This window comes from Mastacembelus armatus, chromosome 21 (genome assembly GCF_900324485.2).
Source record: "Mastacembelus armatus chromosome 21, fMasArm1.2, whole genome shotgun sequence".
Taxonomy (NCBI): Eukaryota; Metazoa; Chordata; class Actinopteri; order Synbranchiformes; family Mastacembelidae; genus Mastacembelus; species Mastacembelus armatus.
The window spans coordinates 26,548,324-26,572,749 of record NC_046653.1 but is presented as its reverse complement, the minus strand read 5'-3'; the positions used below and the strand labels follow the sequence as shown (position 1 = coordinate 26,572,749).

General features: G+C 39.6%; 1 protein-coding gene and 1 pseudogene across 1 annotated transcript; both read left to right on the top strand.

Moving 5' to 3' along the window:
- Positions 1-1,515: 1,515 nt before the first annotated feature.
- LOC113123180 (olfactory receptor 11A1-like) lies at positions 1,516-4,709 on the top strand (annotated as a pseudogene).
- A 3,828-nt stretch (positions 4,710-8,537) lies between these two features.
- LOC113122880 (olfactory receptor 6N2-like) lies at positions 8,538-9,437 on the top strand (the record flags this gene model as incomplete). The annotated part of the gene is made up of 1 exon (XM_026294523.1): positions 8,538-9,437. A coding segment is annotated over exon 1 (900 nt), but the record flags the coding sequence as incomplete, so codon positions are not given.
- Between the last annotated feature and the right edge of the window lie 14,989 nt (positions 9,438-24,426).

Here is a 24,426-nt window from a genome sequence, read left to right as displayed (position 1 = left end):
ACATTGACTACCATATCTATGCAGATGACACCCAACTTTATATATCAGTATCATCTCATGATTATAGTCCTCTAATTTCATTATGTGAGTGTATTAATCAAGTCAAAGAATGGATGTGCCAGAATTTTCTCCAGCTCAATACAGACAAGACAGAAGTGATTGTTTTTGGCCCCAAAAATGAAAGGTCAAAGGTCAGTGCTCAGCTTGACTCCATGTCATTGAAAGCTGCAAATCAAGCCAGAAACCTTGGTGTAATCATTGACTCAGACCGGAATTTTAACAACCACATAAAATCCATCACTAAATCTTCCGGTTACCACCTGAAAAACATTGCTAGAATAAAAGGTTTTCTGTCTAAACAAGATGCAGAAAAACTTGTTCATGCATTTATCTTCAGTAGGTTAGATTATTGTAATGACTTGTTTACAGGTCTTAGCAAAAAGTCAATCAGGCAGCTGCAGCTAATCCAGAAAAAAGTAAAAAGAGTCCTCAGAGTCCAGAAAAACTTAATTTATTTTATATTATTTTAAATGTCTTTGTTTTTAAATTCTATTTTTTATGCTTTTAATATAATTATATGCCTTGTAAAACACTTTGAATTGCCTAGTGTATGAATGGTGCTATATAAATAAATTTGCCTTTTGCAAAATCACAAGTTTGAAATTCTGAAATTTGCTTTGCTAAACTAAAATGAGTTAAGAAAGGATACAGTGGCCTCATCATTGATTGAAATCCTGTTAAACTTGTAAGGAGTCATTCCCTTTCAAGTGGGGGAATTTGCACTAAAAAAAGTAGAAGTAACTTGACAGACACTGTGACATTGTCCATCAACCTCTGTGAAGATACATGTGTCCACAAAGACCTTTTAAACAACACACAATAATAACAAACCATGGTTCACTGTAAAACTCGTCGTGCTGAGGAGGAGACCTACAGGAGGCAGAACAGGACTCTGTACAACCATGCCAGGAACACACTGAACAAGGAAATCATGATAGATAAGAGGAGCTACAGCGAAAAGCTGAAACAAAGTTTTCAGTCAACAGCCCTGCATCAGTCTGTAGATACCTACAGGACATCACCTGCTAGAGGAGACCATACCCCCACACTGTTGAGAACAAAAGACTGGCAGACAACCTAAATGAGTTCTACTGTAGATTGGAGAACCAACATGTCTCACCCCTTATCCACCCCACCTCAGACATGCCTCAAGCAGCTGCTCACTCTACCTCCACCTCTAGTAGCCCAGCACTGACAATCCATGAAGTGGAAGTGCAAGACAACTTTCAGAGACAGAGGATCAGGAAAGCATCAGGATCAGATGGTGTGAGCCCCTCCTGTCTGAAAGTCTGTGCTGACCAGCTAGCACCCATCTTCACACACATTTTCAACATATCACTGCAACTGACCAAAGTTCCCTCCTGCTTCAAATGATCCACAATTATCCTGACTCCTAAGAACCCATCCACCACCAGACTGAATAACTATAGACCTGTTGCTCTGACATCTGTGGTCATGAAGTACCTTGAGAGACTGGTGTTGACCCACCTGAAGGACATCACAGGCCAATTGCTGGACCCTATGCAGTTTGCTTACTGGGCAAACAGGTCAGATCAGGATGCAGTCCTCATGGCACTGTGTCACATCCTGCAGCATCTCAACTCCCAACGGACATACGCTTGGGTCCTGTTTGTGGATTTCAGCTCAGTATTCAACATCCTTGTCCAAGACATCCTGTGTTCCAAATTCACCCAGCTCACTGTGCCAACGTACACCTGTCAGTCAATAACAACCTTTCTGACAGACAGGAGTCAGCAGGTGTGTTTAGGGGGAACCACATTCTGCACATGGTCAATCAGCACAGGAACCCCCCAGAGACTGTGCTCCCCCCCCTGCACTTCTCCCTTTATACCAATGACTGCACTTCAGGGGACCCCTCTGTTAAACTCCTGACATTCGCAGATGACACAATGGACATCGGTCTCATTTGAGATGGTGACAAGTCTGCGTACAGGTGGAAAGTTGAATAGATAGCTCTTTGGTTTGGTCACATCAAGCTGGAGCTGAACATACTCAAAACATTGGAGATGACAGTGGACTTAAGGAGGAGCTCCCCTCTGCTACCCCCCTCACACCTAACATCAGCCGCATCATCAAGAAGGCACAGCAGAGGATGTTCTTTCTGCATCAGCTCAGGAGGTCCAACCTGCCTCAGAGTAAGTAGTAAGTACATGGAAATGCTTCAACCATAATTAACCTTCAAGGGTTGAATGAACATGCCGGCGCGTTATGTGGCATCTTCTTCTGACAATGCCGAAACAAAGTACGGATCATACAAATAAGAGCAATATATCATTCGGATCTGTAAAGGAACTAGTTTGATTTGTATACACTCATAATAACAACAAAACGCTGTGCTTTTGCAAAATAAAGTATTGCAATAATTCCCTCTCAGCCACATTCCTGACTGAAAGGCTCATTATGCAGCTCATTATGTGGGTCTTTATCAGGTGCATAACATGATTATTCATGATCAGGCACACGCCCTTTCTACAAAAGAAGTGTCTTAGAAAATGTAAATCAGTGTATTGTTTTCTGTTTTCTCATAATTAGGTAGAGATAGATCTGACATAGGGCTGACAGGGCTTCAAACTTAGGACAGTATTGTTATTGTTATAATTAAGAATTTAGGTACACAAAAAGGAAAAGGCACCAAACTATGGAGCATAGAAAACTCCATGACACAACTGATTTTCTTGTGATGACGTCCAAGACCATACTAAATAGCAACACTTATGTTTCTAGGACTCTTGAGTTTCCGGAAGTTGTTTACATGTTAGTTGAGACTTTAATGAGACCCTTGGAAGGTGAAGCAGCCTGATAAAAACCTTCCACAGACTCAAACACTTTCTGACTGTGGTGTCAGTGAATGAATGAGACAGTCCAACACAGGTAACCTGTTACTGCAGTCCTCACAGTGACACTTGTTTTCTCAGCTATTATTTATGAATGTTTGCTATATGATCTGCATTATTGATTAACACTTTGGTTGGAGAAGTTTAATCGAGGATAGAGTCAATATAACATATATATATAACTATTGATGGTTACGTAGAAATGCACAGATACATATATCTTTATTTTGTGATCATGTTTACAGCATATATTCTAATAATCTGCTGTAATTCTACTATTGTGTGTCTGATAGTGATTCACAAAAACCTCCATGAGCCTATGTACATTTTCATTGCAGCTTTGTTACTGAACTCTGTTCTTTACAGCACTAATATCTACCCAAAGCTACTGATTGACTTTTTATAAGATATAAACTGTTTTTCAGATCAGTGCTGTCTCTTTCAGTGGTTCATAAATTATTCTTTGCTTGGTTCAGAGTTTTTCCTGTTGGCAGCCATGTCCTATGACAGGTACAGTGGGTACGGAAAGTATTCAGACCCCTTTAAATTTTTCATTCTTTGTGTCATTGCAGCCATATGCCAAAATCAAAAAAGTTCATTTTATTTCTCATTAATGTACACTCAGCACCCCATCTTGACAGAAAAAAACAGAAATGTAGAAATTTTTGCAAATTTATTACAAAAGAAAAACTGAAATATCACATGGTCATAAGTATTCAGACCCTGTGCTCAGTATTGAGTAGAAGCACCCTTTTGAGCTAGTACAGCCATGAGTCTTCTTGGGAATGATGCAACAAGTTTTTCACACCTGGATTTGGGGATCCTCTGCTATTCTTCCTTGCAGATCTTGTCCAGTTCTGTCAGGTTGGATGGTGAACGTTGGTGGACAGCCATTTTCAGGTCTCTCCAGAGATGCTCAATTGGGTTTAGGTCAGGGCTCTGGCTGGGCCAGTCAAGAACGGTCACAGAGTTGTTCCGAAGCAACTCCTTTGTTATTTTAGCTGTGTGCTTCGGCTCAGTCTGAGGTCCTGAGCACTCTGGAAGAGGTTTTCTTCCAGGATATCTCTGTACTTGGCCGCATTCATCTTTCTTTCAATTGCTGCATTGATGGGGTGATGAGTGTACATTAATGAGAAATAAAATGAACTTTTTGGATTTTGGCAAATGGCTGCAATGACACAAAGAGTGAAAAATTTAAAGGGGTCTGAATACTTTCCGTACCCACTGTATGTGTCTATATGTAAACCTCTGCAGTATCCAACTATCATGAGGAAAACAACTGTTAATGTCTTTCTGCTTTTAGCTTGGCTTGTGCCTGCTTGTGAAATTGCAGTGTCACTTGCATTGTACACTAATATAAAACTCTGCAGCTTTAGGTTGAAAGGAGTTTTTTGTAACAGTTCAATTTACAGTCTTCAGTGTGGGCGTTCAGTAGCACTAACTGTATATGGTGTGTTCATGTTAGTAAATATTGCACTGCTCCCTTTGCTTTTCATCCTTTTCACATACACCAGGATACTTCTTATATCCTACCGAAGCTGTAAAACAGTCAGAAACAAAGCTGCTCAGACCTGTTTACCTCACCTGCTGGTTTTGATCAACTTTTCCTGCTTTGTTACTTATGATGTTGTTGTAGTTCGACTGGAATCAGATTTTCCAAACATTGTACGGTTAATAATGGCTTTACAAGTGATTCTTTATCACCCTCTGTTCAATCCAGTCATTTATGGACTAAAGATGAAAGAAATCTCTAAACACCTGAAGAAGTTGTTGTTTCAGGTCAAATCACACTAATATATCCACACTGTTAACTAATGTACAGTCATTTCATCTGTAGTGATAATGCAGAGATGTGGTTTCTTCAGACATTTGTTTAACATTCATACAGTATCAGTGACTGTAGCTGCATTGAAGCTCATATTGGTCATAAGATGAAAAGAAACATTTTAAATGTTGAAAACCTGAACATATATGTGTTGATGGTTAATGTTTTCATTTTACCTTTTAATCACAGCAACAAACTCCCACAAGTCAGTTTCTTAATTTGTTTTCTACAAGTTATGATTCAGTACTGTGGGCATTAAAGTCAGAAAAGAAGTTGAGTAATGAGGAAAAAACTGTGTCATGTCTTCTGAACCACTGCTTGTACTGTACATGTAGAATTAGTTTTCCACATCCTGCAAAGTGCAAAATTAATGTAAGAGGATGACGTCTGACTTTAGACAGACAGGGATAGTGGCTGGTGACAGAGACAGGTTAAAGATGGTGGTGAAAACAGATAAGAGCTGATCAGCACAGGCCTTGAGCACTTTCCCTGGTACTTGATCTGGGGTCTTTGTGGGGCTCACTTTTTTAAGCACCTGTCTCACATCACACTCCTGTACAGTCAGTCAGTTGTAGCAGGGGGCACATGAAATGTGGGGTGATGTGGATACGGTCACAGTGTCTATTCAAAATGGACAAAAAAGCTGTTTAATTCCTCTGCTAGAGAGACATTTAACTCCACAGATGTTAAATCCCGTTCTCTGTAGTGGGTGATGTTCTGAATTCCTGACATATCTGACGAGGACTGTTGGCAGAGAGTTGGTCCTGTAGCCTTTTTTTATTTGCCTCCTTTGCCTCTCTAATTCCTCTCCTCAGATCAGCTCTAGCAGCACTGTACAGCGCTCTATCTCCAGACCTGAAGGCAGCATTGTGAGCGGTGAGGAGTGAGTAGACATGTCTGTTCATCCAAGGTTTCTGTTTGAGGAACTCCTGGATGAGTTTCACATGTATAACTGACACAGCTTCTGTGTGTTCAAGTCCTGGTGTCTAAAAAGACCTCACTCTGTCCTGTAATTGATAGAGTGAATCTGACAGCCATAGTGTAATGGATTTTACTAGTCTCTGAGGGGTGTATGCAGGGATGAGGAGCAGAGAGAGGTGGTCTAACTGGCCTAAGTGAGGGAGAGACTTGGCTCTGTATGTGTGTTTGATGTTGCTGCAGACATGATCCAGAGTGTTTTCCCCTCTCGTTGAACACTTCACATGTTGATAAAATTTGGGCAAGACAGATTTTAAGTTTGCCCTATTAAAGTCTCCAGCTAGAATGTGAACTGTCAGGATAAGCCTGTTGTTGAGGGTCAGTAGCATTGAATAGCGTAGAGAGAGCTGAGCTCACATTAGCATCAGGGCGTAGGTAAACACACTACTGTTAGTTCCATCAGTAGGAAAAATGGGCAGATATTGATTGAAATAAATTCTAAGTCAGGAATAATAATAGTAATACATTTTATTTTTAATGCACTTTATATTCACACAAAATCCCAAAGTTCTACAGATTAAAAACAAAATGTAATATTAAAAATCATTCAAATGCTTTGCTAAAAAAGAAGATTTTGTGTCGACATGCTGTGGAGTCTGTAGGTGGGCAGGGAGAGCATTCCCCAAACCTAGAGCAGCTGAAGAGAAAGCCTGTTCTCCCATCGTACGAAGCTTCGTTCTGGGGGGTTTTAAAAGATATGTTGATGCAGAACAGAGTGTACTTTTAGAAGTTTTTTGGAGTTCCTTGAGATATGATGGGGCGTTGTCATGGATGCACTGATGGGTAAGGAGAGAGACATTATAAACAATCCTAAATGAAACAGGAAGCCAGTGTAGTGATTTGAGTATGGGGGTGATGTGATCATATTTGCGTACAGATCTTAGCAGCACTGTTCTGGATGTACTGTAATTTCTGTAGGCTTTTGCCAGGGATCCTGATGAGGAGCGCATTGCAGTAGTCCAAGCTGGAGGAAACAAAGGCATAGACAAGCTTTTCTGCATCTGCAAGAGGGAGCATTGGTGAAGTCTATTGACATTCCTGAGATGGAAAAACGAAGTCTTGCACAGTTGTTTGATATGAGCCTCAAAGGTGACATGAGTGTCCATTTTATCATCCAGATTAATAACTGATGTAAAGAGTGGAATGTTTTGGCCAGAAAAGGTAATGCTGGAGATGACAGATGTCTGGATCTGGTGTGGGGTGCCTACTAGAATGGCTTCAGTCTTTGAGCTGTTTAACTGCAGGAAATATTAGGTTCATCTGCTAGTTGCTTTGAGTTTCCAGGGCTATTATTAATGATACCAGAATAGAATCATGATCTAGCATCTCTCAAAGACTTTGCATTGGCCTTGTGATGCCGTCTGTAGGCCTGCCTGTGAACAGTGAGTCCTGTGACCTTAAGACGCCGCTCAGGGACGCATCCAGCTGCCTTCACCTAGCTCACAGGTAAACCACGGGCCTGAACGGGAGAAGGCTGCTCAAAGATCTATTGTAAAAGTCAACCGACCAACTAAAACCAGCAGAGGAGAGATGCTGAAGATCTATAGCTAAGGCCTCCAGGTTGTCCTTTTTCAGAAACACATTTGATGTTTTTCTTTGGTTTGGGAACAAGGCAACTCCATTGAAATGACCTTGTGGTCATACACACCCAGATCATACGTCAGAAGGTTACTGATGGAGACAGTGCTTGGGATTACCAAATCCAATGTGTATCCACTAGAAGGTGTGGGGACATCAACGTGTTGTTGACGAACAGTGTGTGTCCATAAGTTATTCCACCAGTCGTTTTGTGTGTAAATGCACAGGCCACCACCTCAGCTCTTACCAGACTCTCCATTTCAGTCCCAACTGTGTACTGTGTGTCCTGTTAGATGAATTGCAGCATCAGCAATCTCTGGTTTCAACCAGGTCTTTGATATTATCAACACACAGCAGTCATGAACGTAGCCATTCCTGTCTGAGTTCTTCCAGTTTTTTCATCTTGTGAAGTAAGGATCTTGCATTGCTGAGGAAGATACTCGGTATGAGAGGTTCATCAGGTTGTTTCCTCAGTTGTTTCAGAAGGCCGGCATTGACATTCTCACTTGTGACTTTGCTCCTTTCTCCACCTACGTCTCCTGTACAACCCAACAACAATCCACGTGGTCACACTACCTCATTTGGGATGTTAAAAAAACACAGAATGTTGTCTGTGATAGGTGTTTTTGATATAAAGACAATATCTATTAAGTTCTGGGGGTTATAGCGATAGTTAATGTAATGTTATGAGAATCTAATGTTGACGACCTTTGGGACCCTCTGCAGGCCTCCTTGTGCGATCGTGATTCCCTCTTAATCAATTATTTAACTCCACTTAACTCCGACTAACCCCCAGCTGGAGTCATGTCCAAATGGTACCAGGCACCAGTCTCCTCTTGTCACTGAGTGAGCCACCCTCAGACCTTGACCTGAAGGTAGCTGATGTCCATTAGCACCATAGGAAACTGCCTGTGTCAGCTATACCATGGGCCTCCACTGGTTCAGGCCTGTAGAGTCTGATGTTGTTCACATGACGACAGGTCTTGGTGGAGAGTTTAATGAGATCCATGGAGGGAGAAACAAGCTGATAAAAATCAACCCACAGAGTCAAACAGTTCACTTTGTATTCTGGAGGTTTGTATTTGTTGCAATATTTCAACACACACACAAGTTCATGTCAAGGTCGGGTATCAGTGAATACATTAGACAATCCAATGACAGATATACTGTATAATATGTTCATGTGATCTTTGCTTTGATACTTCAAGTCTTTGTCATTAACACTTTGTTTTTAAACCTTAATGGATAATAACCTAAATATAACATATATAACTATTGATGCATATGTGGAACTGGACAAATACAGATTTGTTTATTTTGTGATCATGTTTACAGCATATATTCTAATAATCTGCAGTAATTCTACTATTGTGTGTCTGATAGTGATTCACAAAAACCTCCATGAGCCTATGTACATTTTCATTGCAGCTTTGTTACTCAACTCTGTTTTTTACAGCACTGCTCTTTACCCAAAGATTTTGTTTGATGTTTTATCTGAAAAACAGATCATATCATATTTAGCCTGTGTCTTTCAGTATTATGTCTATTATACTTTAGCTGCTTCAGAGTTTTTACTGTTGACAGCCATGTCCTATGACAGGTATGTGTCTATATGTAAACCTCTGCAGTATCCAACTATCATGAGGAAAACAAACATCTGTATTTTACTGGTTGTAGCTTGGATTCTGCCAGCTGGTCAGTTTGCAGTTCCTGCTGCAGTTAGTGTTGATGCTGAACTCTGTAGCTTTAATTTCAAAGGTATTACATGCAACGTCAGAATTCATACATTGCATTGTAATATCACAGAAGCATTATATATATATGGTTTTGTTTGTTTTTGTAATCTTGTAATTCTCCCTGTGCTTTTCATCCTTTTTACCTACATAAGGATATTTATAATCACCTATCGAAGTGGTAGAGAAGTCAGGAGAAAAGCTGCACAGACCTGTTTACCTCACCTGATTGTTCTGATCAACTTTTCCTGTTTGGCTTCATTTGATGTACTTGTAGTTCAAATGGAAACAAATTTTCCAAAAATTGTGCCTTTAATAATGTCCTTACAAATAATGTTGTATCATCCTCTTTTTAATCCAATCATATATGGACTAAAAATGAAAGAAATTTATAAACACCTCAGGAAATTGTTCTGTCCAGGTAAAACAGTCTAATGTACTAACACTGATAACTGTTGTACAGTCATTGTTTAGTGTCAGAATAAAACAGAGATGTGATTTCTCTGAGCCTTGAAAAGTATTGAGTGTAAAGATGTTTCTAAAACCCTAAATCACAGTAAAGAGCATTATCAGCTTCAACTACACTATGTAATCACTACTAACTAAGCAATTTGCTGCAGAACCCAGAAATACAGTTTGATTCTAATTGTCAGTTTGATTCTTGTGTTTCCAGTTTGTTGTGGCTTAACTGTTAATTGACTGAATATTTTCATATTGGCATCATATCTGGGTGTATTGTTAAAGTATAAACACTCCATTGTCAGTTTATTAGGTCCACCTAACTATAACTTTGTCAGTCTAATCCAACAGTCCTGTAATAAATCCTCCTTCATGAAGGTGATAATGTTCAGTTTGTGGTCAAACTGTTCCAGAGACGTGTTGATTCAACTGGTTGATCATTTTGGAGGTTGTAGTTTGTCATGCTGCTGAATTGGATTGCATTGTACTGACATGAGTCTCTTTTCTTTTCTCTACCCTCTTTCATATCATTGAGTTCAGCCTAAAAAACAACACCACCTCTCTGTATAATGCAGCAGAGTTAAACAGGAGAGCAGACTACATCTTCTAAAATAATCATACAGTTCAGTCTGCACCTCTTTGAAACAGTCTGACCAAAAACTGAATATTATCACCTACATGAAGGAAGATTTATTACAGGACTGTTGGATCAAAGTGACAAAGTTTTAGTTTCTTTCACTTTCTGAATGATGAAAATGGAAAAGTTGTCCATGCTGTTGAATGTTATAGAAATAGTTAGTTGGAAGTTTCTGTGCTGCTTAGAGGTTTTACAATATTCAGAAAGGAAACATTAAAGCCATTGGCCAGTCAAAGTCCACTAATTGAAGTTGTGTTTCAGGAACAGACACAGACAACGTGTTTGTTGTCATTTCACTCTTCCATAATGAACATCCTAGTGATGTGCTTTTCATGTAGGAAAATGACAGATACCTAGTATATAATAATATAATGTAATGATTAATATAATTAATATTTTTCCCTTCTCACCCCTATGGGTGGTGTGTGTGTCTTCCTCAATCTCGGGTCCTCTACCAGAGGCCTGGGAGTTTGAGGGTTCTTCGCAGTATCTTAGCTGTTCCTAGCACTGCGCTCTTCTGGACTGAGATCTCTGATGTTGTTCCTGGGATCTGTTGGAGCCACTCTCCCAGTTTTGGGGGTCACAGCCCACAGGGGGCTGATTACCACGGGGACCACTGTTGCCTACACCTTCCACATCTTTTCTAGCTCTTCTTTAAGCCCTTGGTATTTCTCCAGCTTCTCATGTTCCTTCTTTCTGATGTTGCTGTCTCTTGTGATTGCTACATCTACCACTACGGCTTTCTTCTGCTGTTTGTCCACCACTACTATGTCCGGTTGGTTAGCCATCACCTGTTTGTCGGTCTGTATCTGGAAGTCCCACAGGATCTTAGCTCGGTCATTCTCCCTCACCTTTGGAGGCGTGTCCCATTTTGACCTTGGGACCTCCAGCCCATACTCGGCACAGATGTTCCTGTACACTACGCCGGCCACTTGGTTATGGCGTTCCATGTACGCTCTGCCTACTCACCGAGAGTGGCTAACTGAAGGCAGGACAGTCCTGATTCTGAACGACCCCCAAAAGGGAGCAGTCCCATCCTACTACCGTCCGATAACCTGCCTCTGCACAACATGGAAGCTCCTGTCGGGCATCATAGCGGCTAAGATGAGTAGGCACATGGCTCAATACATGAGCGGGGCCCAGAAATGAATGGGTGAGGACACCAGGGGAGCAAAACATCAACTACTGGTGGATAAAGCGGTCACTCGAGACTGTAAGACCAGCCAGACCAACCTGTGCACCGCCTGGATTGACTACAAGAAAGCCTACGACTCAATGCCTTACACATGGATCCTGGAATCCCTGGAGCTGTACAACATCAATAGGACCCTAAGAACCTTAATAAGGAACTCAATGGGACTGTGGAAAACAACCCTAGTAGCTATCCTCAAGCCGATAGCACAAGTCTCCATCAAGTGCGGCATCTACCAAGGAGATGCTCTGTCTCTGCTGCTGTTCTGCATAGGCCTGAACCCCCTCAGCCAGATCATCACTAAGGTGGGCTTGGGATACCGACTACGAAATGGGGCAACCATCAGCCACCTCCTGTACATGGATGACATCAAGCTGTATGCCAGGAGTGAGCGAGACATTGACTCACTGATCCATACCACCAGGATATATAGCAACGACATTGGAATGTCATTCGGACTGGACAAGTGTGGTCGAATGATAACAAAGAGGGGGAAGGTTGTCAGGACTGAAGGAGTTGAACTCCCAGAAGGCAGCATAGTGGATGTTGAGGGAAGCTACAAGTACCTTGGAATCCCACAGGAAAATGGGAACCAAGAAGAAGCCTCAAGGAAAGCAGCCACAGCCAAATATCTACAGAGAGTAAGGCAAGTCCTAAGAAGTCAGCTAAATGGGAAGAACCAGGTCCAAGCCATCAACACCTACGCCCTGCCGGTCATCAGATACCCCGCTGGCATAATAAGCTGGCCAAGAGAGGACATAGAAGCCACTGATGTCAAGACAAGGAAGCTCTTCACAATGCATGGAGGACTTCACCCCAAATCCAGCATCCTGAGACTGTACCCTAAGAGGAAGAAAGGAGGCCGGGGACTGGTGAGCGTCAGAGCCACCATCCAAGATGAAACAGCAAAGATCCATGAGTACATCAGGAAGATGGCCCCAAGCGATGGAATACTTAGTGAATATCTCAGGCAACAGAAGCAGAGGAAGAAGAGCAAGAACCATGATGGCAGGACAAACCCCTGCGCGGCATGTACCACCGACAGATACAAGAAGTGGCTGATATCGAAAAGTCCTACCGGTGGCTGGAAAAAGCTGGACTGAAAGACAGCACAGAGGCACTGATCGTAGCAGCACAAGAACAGGCAAAGATGCCCCTGAGACAATCCAGCACATAACAGCAGGTTGTAAGATGCTAGCAGGCAGAGCATATATGGAACGCCATAACCAAGTGGCCGGCATAGTGTACAGGAACATCTGTGCCGAGTATGGGCACCAAGGGCTAGTATGGGTACCAAGGTCAAGATGGGACACACCTCCAAAGGTGAGGGAGAATGACCGAGCTAAGATCCTGTGGGACTTCCAGATACAGACCGACAAACAGGTGATGGCTAACCAACCGGACATAGTAGTGGTGGACAAACAACAGAAGAAAGCCGTAGTGTTAAATGTAGCAATCACAAGTGACAGCAACATCAGAAAGAAGGAACATGAGAAGTTGGAGAAATACCAAGGGCTTAAAGAAGAGCTAGAAAAGATGTGGAAGGTGAAGGCAACAGTGGTCCCCATGGTAATTGGCACCCTCAGGGCTGTGACCCTCAAACTGGGAGAGTGGATCCCAGATCCCAACAGGTCCCAGGAACAACATCAGAGATCTCAGTCCAGAAGAGCGCAGTGCTAGGAACAGCTAAGATACTGGGAAGAACCCTCAAACTCTCAGGCCTCTGCTAGAGGACCCGAGATTGAGGAAGACACGCACACATCACCTATAGGGGTGAGAAGGAAATTTTTTATATATATCCATCCATCCATCTATCTTCTTCTGCTTATCCAGGGACGGGTCGCGGGGGCAGTATCCGAATCAGGGATACCCAGACTTCCTTCTCCCTGGACACTTCCTCCAGCTCTTTCAGGGGGACTCCGAGGCATTCCCAGGCCAGCCGGGAGACATAGTCCATCCAGCGTGTCCTGGGTCTTCCCCGGGGCCTCGTCCTGGTGGTTTGTATTTGTTGCAATATTTCAACACACACACAAGTTCATGTCAAGGTTGGGTATCAGTGAATACATTAGACAATCCAATGACAGATATACTGTATAATATGTTCATGTGGTAGTCTCTCCTTCACTCAGCATATCAATACCACTACCCAGTCGGCCTACTCCTGAACCCAGACTGGGAGCTGGTTCCACAGGAGAGGAGCTTGATTGCTAAAGGCTTTTGGAAACTCTGGGAACCACAAGTAGACCTGCACTCTGATAGCGAAGTACTCTATTGGGATAATATGGTACTACGAGGTCTTTACGGTATGAAGAAGCTTGATCATGGAGGGATTTGTATGTGAGAAGAAGGATTTTAAATTCTATTCTGTATTTTACAGGGAACCAATGCAGAGAAGCTAATATAGGAGAAATATGATCTCGCTTGCTAGTTTCTGTCAGGACTCTGGATTAACTGGAGGCTTTTTATGGAGATACTGGGACATCCAGATAGCAATGAGTTACAGTAATCTAGCCTTGAGGTAACAAATGCATGGACTAATTTTTCTGCATCATTTTGAGACAGGATGTTCCTAATTTTGGCAATGTTGCGCAGGTGAAAGAATGCAGTTCTAGAGATTTGTTTTATGTGTGAATTAAAGGACATGTCCTGGTCAAAAATAACTCCAAGCTTTTTCACAATAGTGCTGGAGGCCAGGGCTATGCCATCTAAAGTAGCTGTAATTTTAGAAAAGTTATTTCTGATTTACTTCTGTTTTCTCTGAATTAAAAAGTAAAAAGTTACTGGTCATCCAGACCTTTATGTCAGTTAGACATGCTTGAAGTCTGGTTAACTGGTTTGTGTTAACAGGTTTCATAGATAGATATAACTGAGTGTCATCTGCATAGCAGTGGTAATTAATAGAGTGCTTCCTAATGACATATCCTAAAGGAAGCTTGTACAAGGTGAACAGAATCGGTCTAGCACAGAGCTTTGTGGAACTCCATAACTAACTTTTGTGCATGTGGAAGGTTCATCATGGACATGAACAAACTGGAATATGTCCGATAAATAGAATAGGAACCATTTTTACGCTGTTCCTCTGATACCAGTCACATGCTCCAGTCTCTGTAATAAGATGTTGTGGTCAATAGTGTCGAATGCAGCACTAAGGTCTAGGAGGACAAGTATAGAAACAGTCCATTATCTGAGGCTGAGTGAAGATCGTTGGTGACTTTTAACAGTGCTGTTTCTGTACTATGATGTGCTCTAAATCCTGATTGAAAATCTTCAAATAGTTCATGGATATTGGACTATAAATAGCCAAGACTCCTGGATCAACACTAGGCTTTTTGGGTAAAGGTTTGATTACTGCAGTCTTAAAAGCCTGTGGTACGTAGCCTGATACTAGAGATAAAGTCTAATAAAGATGAGTTAATTAATGGCAGGGTGCCTTTAAGCAGTCTAGTCAGGATGGGGTCTAAGAGACACATTGATGATTTAGATGAAGCAACTACTGATGTAAATTCAGAGAGATCTATGGGAGAGAATCAGTCTAAACATAACTGTGGTCTTGCAGATGATTCAAGAGCTACTGTAGTAGAAGATTCATTTATTGCAGGTATAGGAAGCATCTGCTGAATTTTATCTCTAATAGTTGTGATTTTATTTGTAAAGAAACTCATAGAGTCATCACTGCTGAGAGCTAAGGGAACACTGGGCTCAACAGAGCTGTGACTTTTTGTCAGCCTGGCTACAGTGCTGAAAAGAAACCTGGGATTGTTCTTATTTTCCTCTATTAGTGATGAATAGTGTGCAGTTCTGGCTTTATGGAGAGCTTTTTTATATGTTAATAGACATTTTTTCCAGGCTAGAAACAGCACTACTGTTTACTGCACACTTATATTAACATACATCAGTTACTGTCTTGAGGTGTAGGGTAATATATATAGTACAAACCTAAACACTCTATTTATACTACAAAAAAAGCAATAAGGATTGTACATAAAACTGGTTTAGGGACCACACATACCCACTGTGTTTAAGGCCACAAACAATAAAAATTGAAGATCTAGTTAAATTTAAATCTCTACAAGTAATGTATAAATCAAGGCACAATTTATTTCTGAACAATATTCAAAAAATGTTCAGTGATAGGAACGAGAGATATAACTTATGAGGAAAAATGAATCTGTTAAAACAGGGTGCTTGTACCACTTTAAAAAACCTTTATCACTCGGTGTGGGGTAGATTTGTGCAGTGGTCTAGATGAGGAACTAAAGGGTAGCACTGTACTGGAGAACTTTAAAAGGATGTATAAACATAAGATATTAATTCAGCATGCACATGAGAAGGGATTACTGTATGTCAATGTTGGGTACATTTACATAGCGATATTTTGTGATTTGTTGCAAGAGACTATATTAAAACATATTGTCGATTTCTAAGAAAAAGAATGATTTTATGACTTTTAATAAGCAGTGGAAAATTCAGAAACTCCAGGAAACCAGGTCTAACAACAATCAGGCCTCCAGAGTTTGTTAAAGTTGTTTACATGTTAGTCAGTCTGGGTGGAAAGTTTAATGAGATCCATGGAGGATGAATCAGTCTGATAAAAACATTCAACAGGGTCCAGCAGTTCTCTGTCTGAGCTTTGGACATGAGCACTCAGTGAGTTTGAAGATCAGGTAACTGTGAATGAACAAGAGAATCAAAAACAACAAACACATTTTTATGACTTTGAGAGTGAATTTAGTTTTCTCAATTTTTCTTGGAATATCTCTATGATATTTCTTTATTTCTATGCCTGTGTTAATATTTTTATTTTACTTCAAACATGGAGGAAGATTTAAATGTAACATATATAACATTTGGTGGGCATGTGGAGGTTCACAAATACAGATACCTTTATTTTATGGTTGTTTTAATAGTTTATATTCTAATAATCTGCAGTAATTCTACTATTGTGTACCTGATCTGGAAACACAGAGACCTCCATGAGCCTATGTACATTTTCATTGCAGCTTTGTTACTGAACTCTGTTCTTCTCAGCACTAATATTTACCCAAAGCTACTGATTGACTTTTTATCTGAACAACAGATCATATCTTATCAGGCCTGTCTGGTTCAGTTTTCATTTTTTTACTCTTTAGCTGCTTCAGAGTTTTTACTGTTGGCAGCCATGGCCTATGACAGGTATGTGTCTATATGTAAACCTCTGCAGTATCCAACTATCATGACAAAAAGAACAGTCAGTGTCTTGCTGGCTTTTGCTTGGCTTTGGTCTGCTTGTCATGTTGTGACATTAGCAACACTGAGCGCCAATCAAAAACTATGTAGTTTTACTCTGAAAGTCATTTTTTGTAATAACCAAATTTACAAACTTTTTTGTGTGCCATCAAGACCAATAACTGTTTTTGGTGTTTTGTTTTTACTAAATGTTTCAGTTTTTCCTGTGTTCTTCATACTTTTCACATACACCAGGATACTTATAATATGTTATCACAGCTCTGGAGAAGTCAGGAGAAAAGCTGCACAGACCTGTTTACCTCACCTGATGGTTTTATTCAACTATTTCTTTTTGTTAACATATGATATTATTACTGTTCGACTGGAAACTGATTTTCCAAAAACAGCACGTTTGGTAATGACTTTACAGTTAGTTGTGTATAATCCTCTATTTAATCCAATTATATATGGACTAAAAATGAAAGAAATTTGTAAACACCTCAAGAAGTTGTTCTGTCAGGATAGCTTTAAATAATAAATAATGTTATCCACACAGAGAACTTCTTATGTAATAAAATGCAGGCATGTGATTCAGTGTCAGGGTTTTTTAAAATGATCAAATATTAAATATCAGCTTGTCATCAGCTTTCAAAATGTGATGGCAACTCAACATTTCTTTTTAAAATCCAAAGTGTTTCATTAATTTGAATTAACTGTATGGTTGCAAAGCTGAAACTTAAAGGAATTGATGGAAGGGCACCACCAGGAGTGGAGCCTGTGGCTTAATTTGACACAATACGGGAAACCTCACCCGGCCCGGACACGGAAAGGATTGACAGATTGATAGCTCTTTCTCTTTATGTATTTATATGTAAACTCTTTTGACATACAGTGCATTTTTTGTGAATAAGTACAATGAATGTACAAGACTCCTTGTGGAGTGGAACATCTGTTTAGATGCTTTTCTGCATATGTTTCCATATTAGGGAGTACAGATTTCCTGAAATTGTTACAAAGAGCAGTCACGAGAAAATGCATGTGACTATTCTCCCTGCTGACTTTTTGACTTTCTCACCATCATCGTTTTATTCACCTAATGATCATTTGGATGATGTCTAAGAGTTGTTTCTAATTAGACTGAAATACGGATAGTGATATTACATTTTTGAATTTATAAAAAAAGTGCATTACCTGTTTTGTATGACAGCTCAAAATTTATCTTTTTTCTAATTTTTTATTAATTGAAGCAATCTAGTTTGTGAAAAATAAAAAAAGAAATGCTTTTTGTTATAAGGATATACAGTAGATCATTGACAGGTACACACACACATATAAAGTAACTTTTAACTTTATTTATATAGCACATTTAAAACAAACAGGTTGACCCAAAGTGTTGTACAATATGAACAACATAATACTACACAATATACACATGATTAAAATGTTGATTTAAAAGCCAAGGAGTAAAAATATGTTTTAACCAGGATTTAAAAACAGGTAGGCTAGCCAGGAGTTCTGAGATATAGGACAGTGCAAAAACATTTAGAGCTTCAAAAACAAATAGGAGTATTTTAAAATCAATTCTATACTGGACTGGAATCCAGTGAAGTAAGGCCAGCCCCAGGAGTGATACGATCTCGTTTGCAGGTTCCTGTAAGTAGTCGAGTAGCTGAAGTTGTACTAGCTGAAGACGAGAGAGGGAGGCCTGGTTTATATAGTGCATTGGAGTAATCGAGGCAAGTCATAATAAAAGCATGTAAAGCTTTCTTGAGGTTGTTACGGGATAAGAAAGGCTTGACTTTTGAGAGGAGCCTTAACCGAAAAAAGGCTGCTTTTACCACTGAGTTAATCCGCTTGTATAATTTAATCACACAATCATAATCCATTTTTACACCCAGATTTGTCACTACAGATCTAGCTGATCTGATCTAGCTTAAAATGTAAAAAGTTGAATGTTATCCAGGATTTAATGTCTTTGTAACAGTCCAATAGTTTTTCCAAAGAGCTGGCACCAATTCTCTTCAGGGGCAGGTAGATCTGACAGTCATTAGCATAAAAATGAAAACAGATGCTATGGCATCTCAAAATGAAGCTCAAAATGGGGTAGCAAGTACAATGAGAAGAGGATTGGGTCTAGTATTGAGCTTTGAGGAACTCCACACATGAGGAGAGCTGATGAGGAGGTGCAGCCACCAAGGTTGAGCTTGAAATTCCTATCTGATAGGTAGGATGTGAACCACTCCAGGGCTGTACCTTTAATACCCACACAGTGCTCAGGGTGAGAAATAAGGATCCTGTGGTCCACTGTATCGAAAGCCGCTGTAAGGGTCAAAATTATCAGAAGAGCTGGATCCCCAGAGTCAGTTATAGTTAAGCGGTTATTAAAAACTCATAGCAGTGCAGATTCAGTGCTGTGAAAAGTTTCAAAACTAGACTGGAACACCTTGAGCACACCATGCAAATCTAGGAATGACTGTAACTGCGAGAGAACTGCCTTTTCAAAATATTTTAAAGATATAAGGAGAACTTGGAGATAGGGAGATAGTTAGACAGTATTATTTTTTTAGGATTAAGGACTGTACTGCAGTCACACAAATAAGAGGGGACAATGCCTGAAACAAGACTGCTGTTAAAGGACATATTATGATGTGCTACTACGGCCCTCTTCACTTCCCATCTGCTGAATAAGTCTGTAAGGCTTATTGCCAAGTAAAGTAAAATAGCTAAAATACCATAGGTCTCTTTACTATAGTTTGGAGCCACAGGTCTGGTCAGGTAACAACAGATATAATAGATAACAGATCACATAGAACAGTAGATTCAGATACATTTTGCAATAAACACTTATAGAGATAATCTGACCGTCCCTGTATAAAAAATTTGTAGCCACATAACAATTAACATTCAAAATGGAAGTAATATAGTAGCTTGTTCAATATTAACTTAAAATGCCCAATGTTTACTAAATGAATAGTGTTCACCTATAGACACCTATAGAAATATATTTTCCTTCTGATGCGATTAGTTACAAAGTTAAGACCTTTGTAACAACCTGAATTAAGTTTATTTATTTATTTATTTGTTACAGTGGTAAATGTATTATTTACTGTTGTAATCTACAGGCTGTCAATTTATTGCATAAGACCATAGTAATAAAAGTCCATCCAATTGTTAGTGTTTTTTATTCCTTCATTATTAAATTTTCATTTTCTGTTGGGTGCACACTGGAAAGAATGTTGCATCCAGTACTGATTCTTTCTTTATATCTTCTTTTATTCTAACATGACATGTGTTTTAGTGCAGTGCCTAATGCTGTTGTAGGAGTCACGTGGTGCACAAGGTAAAAACATTAGTTTATCCCGGCCGTTACTTTTGTTAATCACAGCTCAGGAGCTATGTTTGAATGATGAATTGTCAATGGTCTATTCAATAAAGATTGTTTTGTGTACTGGCTTTTGTGATAATTTGAGACTAGTGGACTTGGACCCACTTTTACTACACATATGCTTCCCATTTTTTCTTTAACACTTTTTTAACACTCCTGGTTTGTTAGGTTACTGCCTCTAGCCATGAGCTATTATCCTACTCTTTGTCCCCAGCCTGTTCCAGAAGCTTCTTTCCCATCTGCCCAAACTCCAGCTAGCACCATTTCTAGCACCAGTGCTAGCTCCCAGCTGACCACATCTCTGTTTGGCATCAGGACTATGACGCCTGAATCTGCATCCCAGTCAGCTTGCCACCAGTGTGTCGGTGCTTGGAGACACACATAGACACACATAGAAGTGCACATACTGTTGTCTACTGCCTTTTTTTTGCAATATGACTTATCTTTCGTGGGAGGTTTCTTCCCTTAAGGGAGTTCTTTTTGGAGTAAACCAAATGTCTAGCCCAACTTTTTCAGAATGCAGACTTTTGAACAAGGTTCAATCGGACTCATCTTGGCATCTCTGCAATGTTCCTGGTTGGTTTAAGGATAAAGTTTATGCTTTTACTATTTGTTTTTAAAGCCTTGAATGGACTTCCTTCTCCGTGTTTAGCTGAACTTTTATATTTTCTTAAAAGGGCCATCATGTCTTCGCTGTAGTAGACTCTTGAACACTTTACCACTTGGAATCATTTGCATGTCTGATTGATCTACTTTTGAACAGAACTTAAAGACCTTTTGGCTTGATATATACTTCTCGATAGACTGCAGACATCAATTTCTGTGTTTTATTATTGAACTGTTGTGTTCAAAAGCTTTATAAATAAAGATTGATTTATTGATTGAATAAAGTACTTAAGTGCTTAATATTTGTCTAAGTCTTGTCACCCATAATCAGACCAAGTTCGCAAAAGAACCATTAAGAGGTTTCCTAGTTTTTAATACAGTGAACTGGAAGCTTATGACACTAAACAAAAATCCGACCATCCAGATCATGCCGGAGACGCGGCCCAGCATCTACTAGCGCTCCGACAAGGGATCCGGAGTGTAGCGGATTATTCAATAAACTTTTGGTGAATTTGCACTTGGGTCCAGTTCTGATTCCTGAACACGACCATCTACACTGTTTTGAGCGTGTTAACCATTAAGAGGTTTCCTAGTTTTTAATACAGTAACAAAGACTAGCACTAATGGTCAATGCATGGACCTTGGTAAAAAGCTGATCCTTCCTTGTGAGTCACACCACATTGGCACATAGCACAACTGTGTCTGATGTCTCTATCGAAGTTCTAACTAACAACCATCACATTTGGCCTTTTCTGCTTTCTTCTTCTACAGCAGCCTTCCTGTGTGTTTGCAGTAGTTTAGTCCACAGCGCCCACTACTGTAGGAGAGCAATGGCAACTCAGGCACATATGGACATATTAATTGTTGCAGTGTCCATATGCCTGTAGTGGAGGTCACAGTCCACAGACCATGCTGAAGGTTTATCCTTCTCTGTGCCCGCAACACATTAGCACCATAGGAAACTGCCTGTGTCAGCTATACCATGGGCCTCCACGGGTTCAGGCCTGTAGGGTCTGATGTTGTTCACATGACGACAGCTCTTGGTGGAGAGTTTAATGAGATCCATGGAGGGAGAAACAAGCTGATAAAAATCAACCCACAGAGTCAAACAGTTCACTTTGTATTCTGGAGGTTTGTATTTGTTGCAATATTTCAACACACACACAAGTTCATGTCAAGGTCGGGTATCAGTGAATGCATTAGACAATCCAATGACAGATATACTGTATAATATGTTCATGTGATCTTTGCTTTGATACTTCAAGTCTTTGTCATTAACACTTTGTTTTTAAACCTTAATGGATAATAACCTAAATATAACATATATAACTATTGATGCATATGTGGAACTGGACAAATACAGATTTGTTTATTTTGTGATCATGTTTACAGCATATATTCTAATAATCTGCAGTAATTCTACTATTGTGTGTCTGATAGTGATTCACAAAAACCTCCATGAGCCTATGTACATTTTCATTGCAGCTTTATTACTGAACTCTGTTCTTTACAGCACTAATATCTATCCAAAGATTCTGTTTGATGTTTTATCTGAAAAACAGATCATGTCATATTCAGCCTGTCTCTTTCAGTTTTGTGTCTGTTATTCTTTAGCTGCTGCAGAGTTTTTACTGTTGGCAGCCATGTCCTATGACAGGTATGTGTCTATATGTAAACCTCTGCAGTATCCAACTATCATGAGGAAAAGAAACATCTGTATTTTACTGGTTGCAGCTTGGATTCTGCCAGCTGTTCAGTTTGCAGTGCCAATTGGCTTAAGTGCTAAAGTTGAATTATGTGAATATTCTTTCCAAAAAATAATTTGTAATAGTGCACTCTTGAAACTTCAGTGTGAGAAGTCAAGAGTATCGAATTCATATTTTATTATTAATTTGGTAAGTTTTTTAATTCTCCCTGTACTTTTCATCCTTTTTACCTACATAAGGATATTTATAATCACCTATCGAAGTGGTAGAGAAGTCAGGAGAAAAGCTGCACAGACCTGTTTACCTCACCTGATTGTTCTAATCAACTTTTCCTGTTTTGCTTCATTTGATGCACTTCTAGATCAAGTGGAAAATGATTTTCCAAAACATGTGAGTTTAATAATGCTGATGCAGGCAATTTTGTATCATCCTCTTTTAAATCCAATCATATATGGACTAAAAATGAAAGAAATTTATAAACACCTCAGGAAATTGTTCTGTCCAGGTAAAACAGTCTAATGTACTAACACTGATAACTGTTGTACAGTCATTGTTTAGTGTCAGAATAAAACAGAGATGTGATTTCTCTGAGCCTTGAAAAGTATTGAGTGTAAAGATGTTTCTAAAACCCTAAATCACAGTAAAGAGCATTATCAGCTTCAACTACACTATGTAATCACTACTAACTAAGCAATTTGCTGCAGAACCCAGAAATACAGTTGGATTCTAATTGTCAGTTTGATTCTTGTGTTTCCAGTTTGTTGTGGCTTAACTGTTAATTGACTGAATATTTTCATATTGGCATCATATCTGGGTGTATTGTTAAAGTATAAACACTCCATTGTCAGTTTATTAGGTCCACCTAACTATAACTTTGTCAGTCTAATCCAACAGTCCTGTAATAAATCCTTCTTCATGAAGGTGATAATGTTCAGTTTGTGGTCCAACTGTTTCAGAGACGTGTTGATTCTACTGGTTGATCATTTTGGAGGTTGTAGTTTGTCATGCTGCTGAATTGGATTGCATTGTACTGACATGAGTCTCTTTTCTTTTCTCTACCCTCTTTCATATCATTGAGTTCAGCCTAAAAAACAACACCACCTCTCTGTATAATGCAGCAGAGTTCAACAGGAGAGCAGACTACATCTTCTAAAATAATCATACAGTTCAGTCTGCACCTCTTTGAAACAGTCTGACCACAACAGAACATTATCACCTTCATGAAGGAGGATTTATTACAGGACTGTTGGATCAAAGTGACAAAGTTTTAGTTTCTGTCACTTTTCCAGTGATGAAAATGGAAAAGTTGTCCATGCTGTTGAATGTTACAGAAATAGTTAGTTGGAAGTTTCTGTGCTGCCTTCAAATTTTACATTATTCAGAAAAGAAACATAAAAGCCGTTGGCCAGTCATAGTCCACTAAGTCAATCTCATGTCTGACAAAGTTGTGTTTCAGGAACAGACACAGACAACGTGTTTGTTGTCATTTCACAGTTACTCCTCTTCCATAATGAATATTCCAGTGATGTTCTTTTCATGTAAAACGCTTTTCTAGCTTTTCCATAACTGAGAGTCAGAATTTCTCTTTAGCGCCATCTTAGCTTCAATTTTAAAGACCAACTGACTTTAATGTGTAATAAAGTAACACTGGAGTTTAAGAGAGTGTGAAAAATAATGCAGTAGCCAGTAAAACTTCATCTATCCACCCTACAGAGTTTGGCCCAGAGAGCCCAAAGGCCCAGAGTTTGAAGTTGTTTCCAAGTTACGTGTATCATTGAGACAAGTGAACACAGGTTGTTTGTTATTGCAGTGCTCACAGTGAGATTTCTTTTTTTAGTTATTAACCATATGTCTGTTACAGAGTTTGCCTACTTTGTTCATTTTGCTTATTTTTGGACAGTCTTGATCGGTAATAAATTAAATCTGACATATACAGTATAACTCTAGAGTATGTAGAGTTACAGAAATACAGATACCTTTATTTTGTGATCATGTTTACAGTTTGTATTTTAATAATCTGCTGTAATTCCACTATTGTGTGTCTGATAAGTTCTCTGTAAAGCCAGAACTGCATACTATTCATCACTAATAGAGGAAAATAAGAACAATCCCAGGTTTCTTTTCAGCACTGTAGCCATATTTATTTTATTTATGCCCTCCACCCCTTCCGGGGTATGGGCCGCCAAAGGTAGATCTCCAGAGGTTCC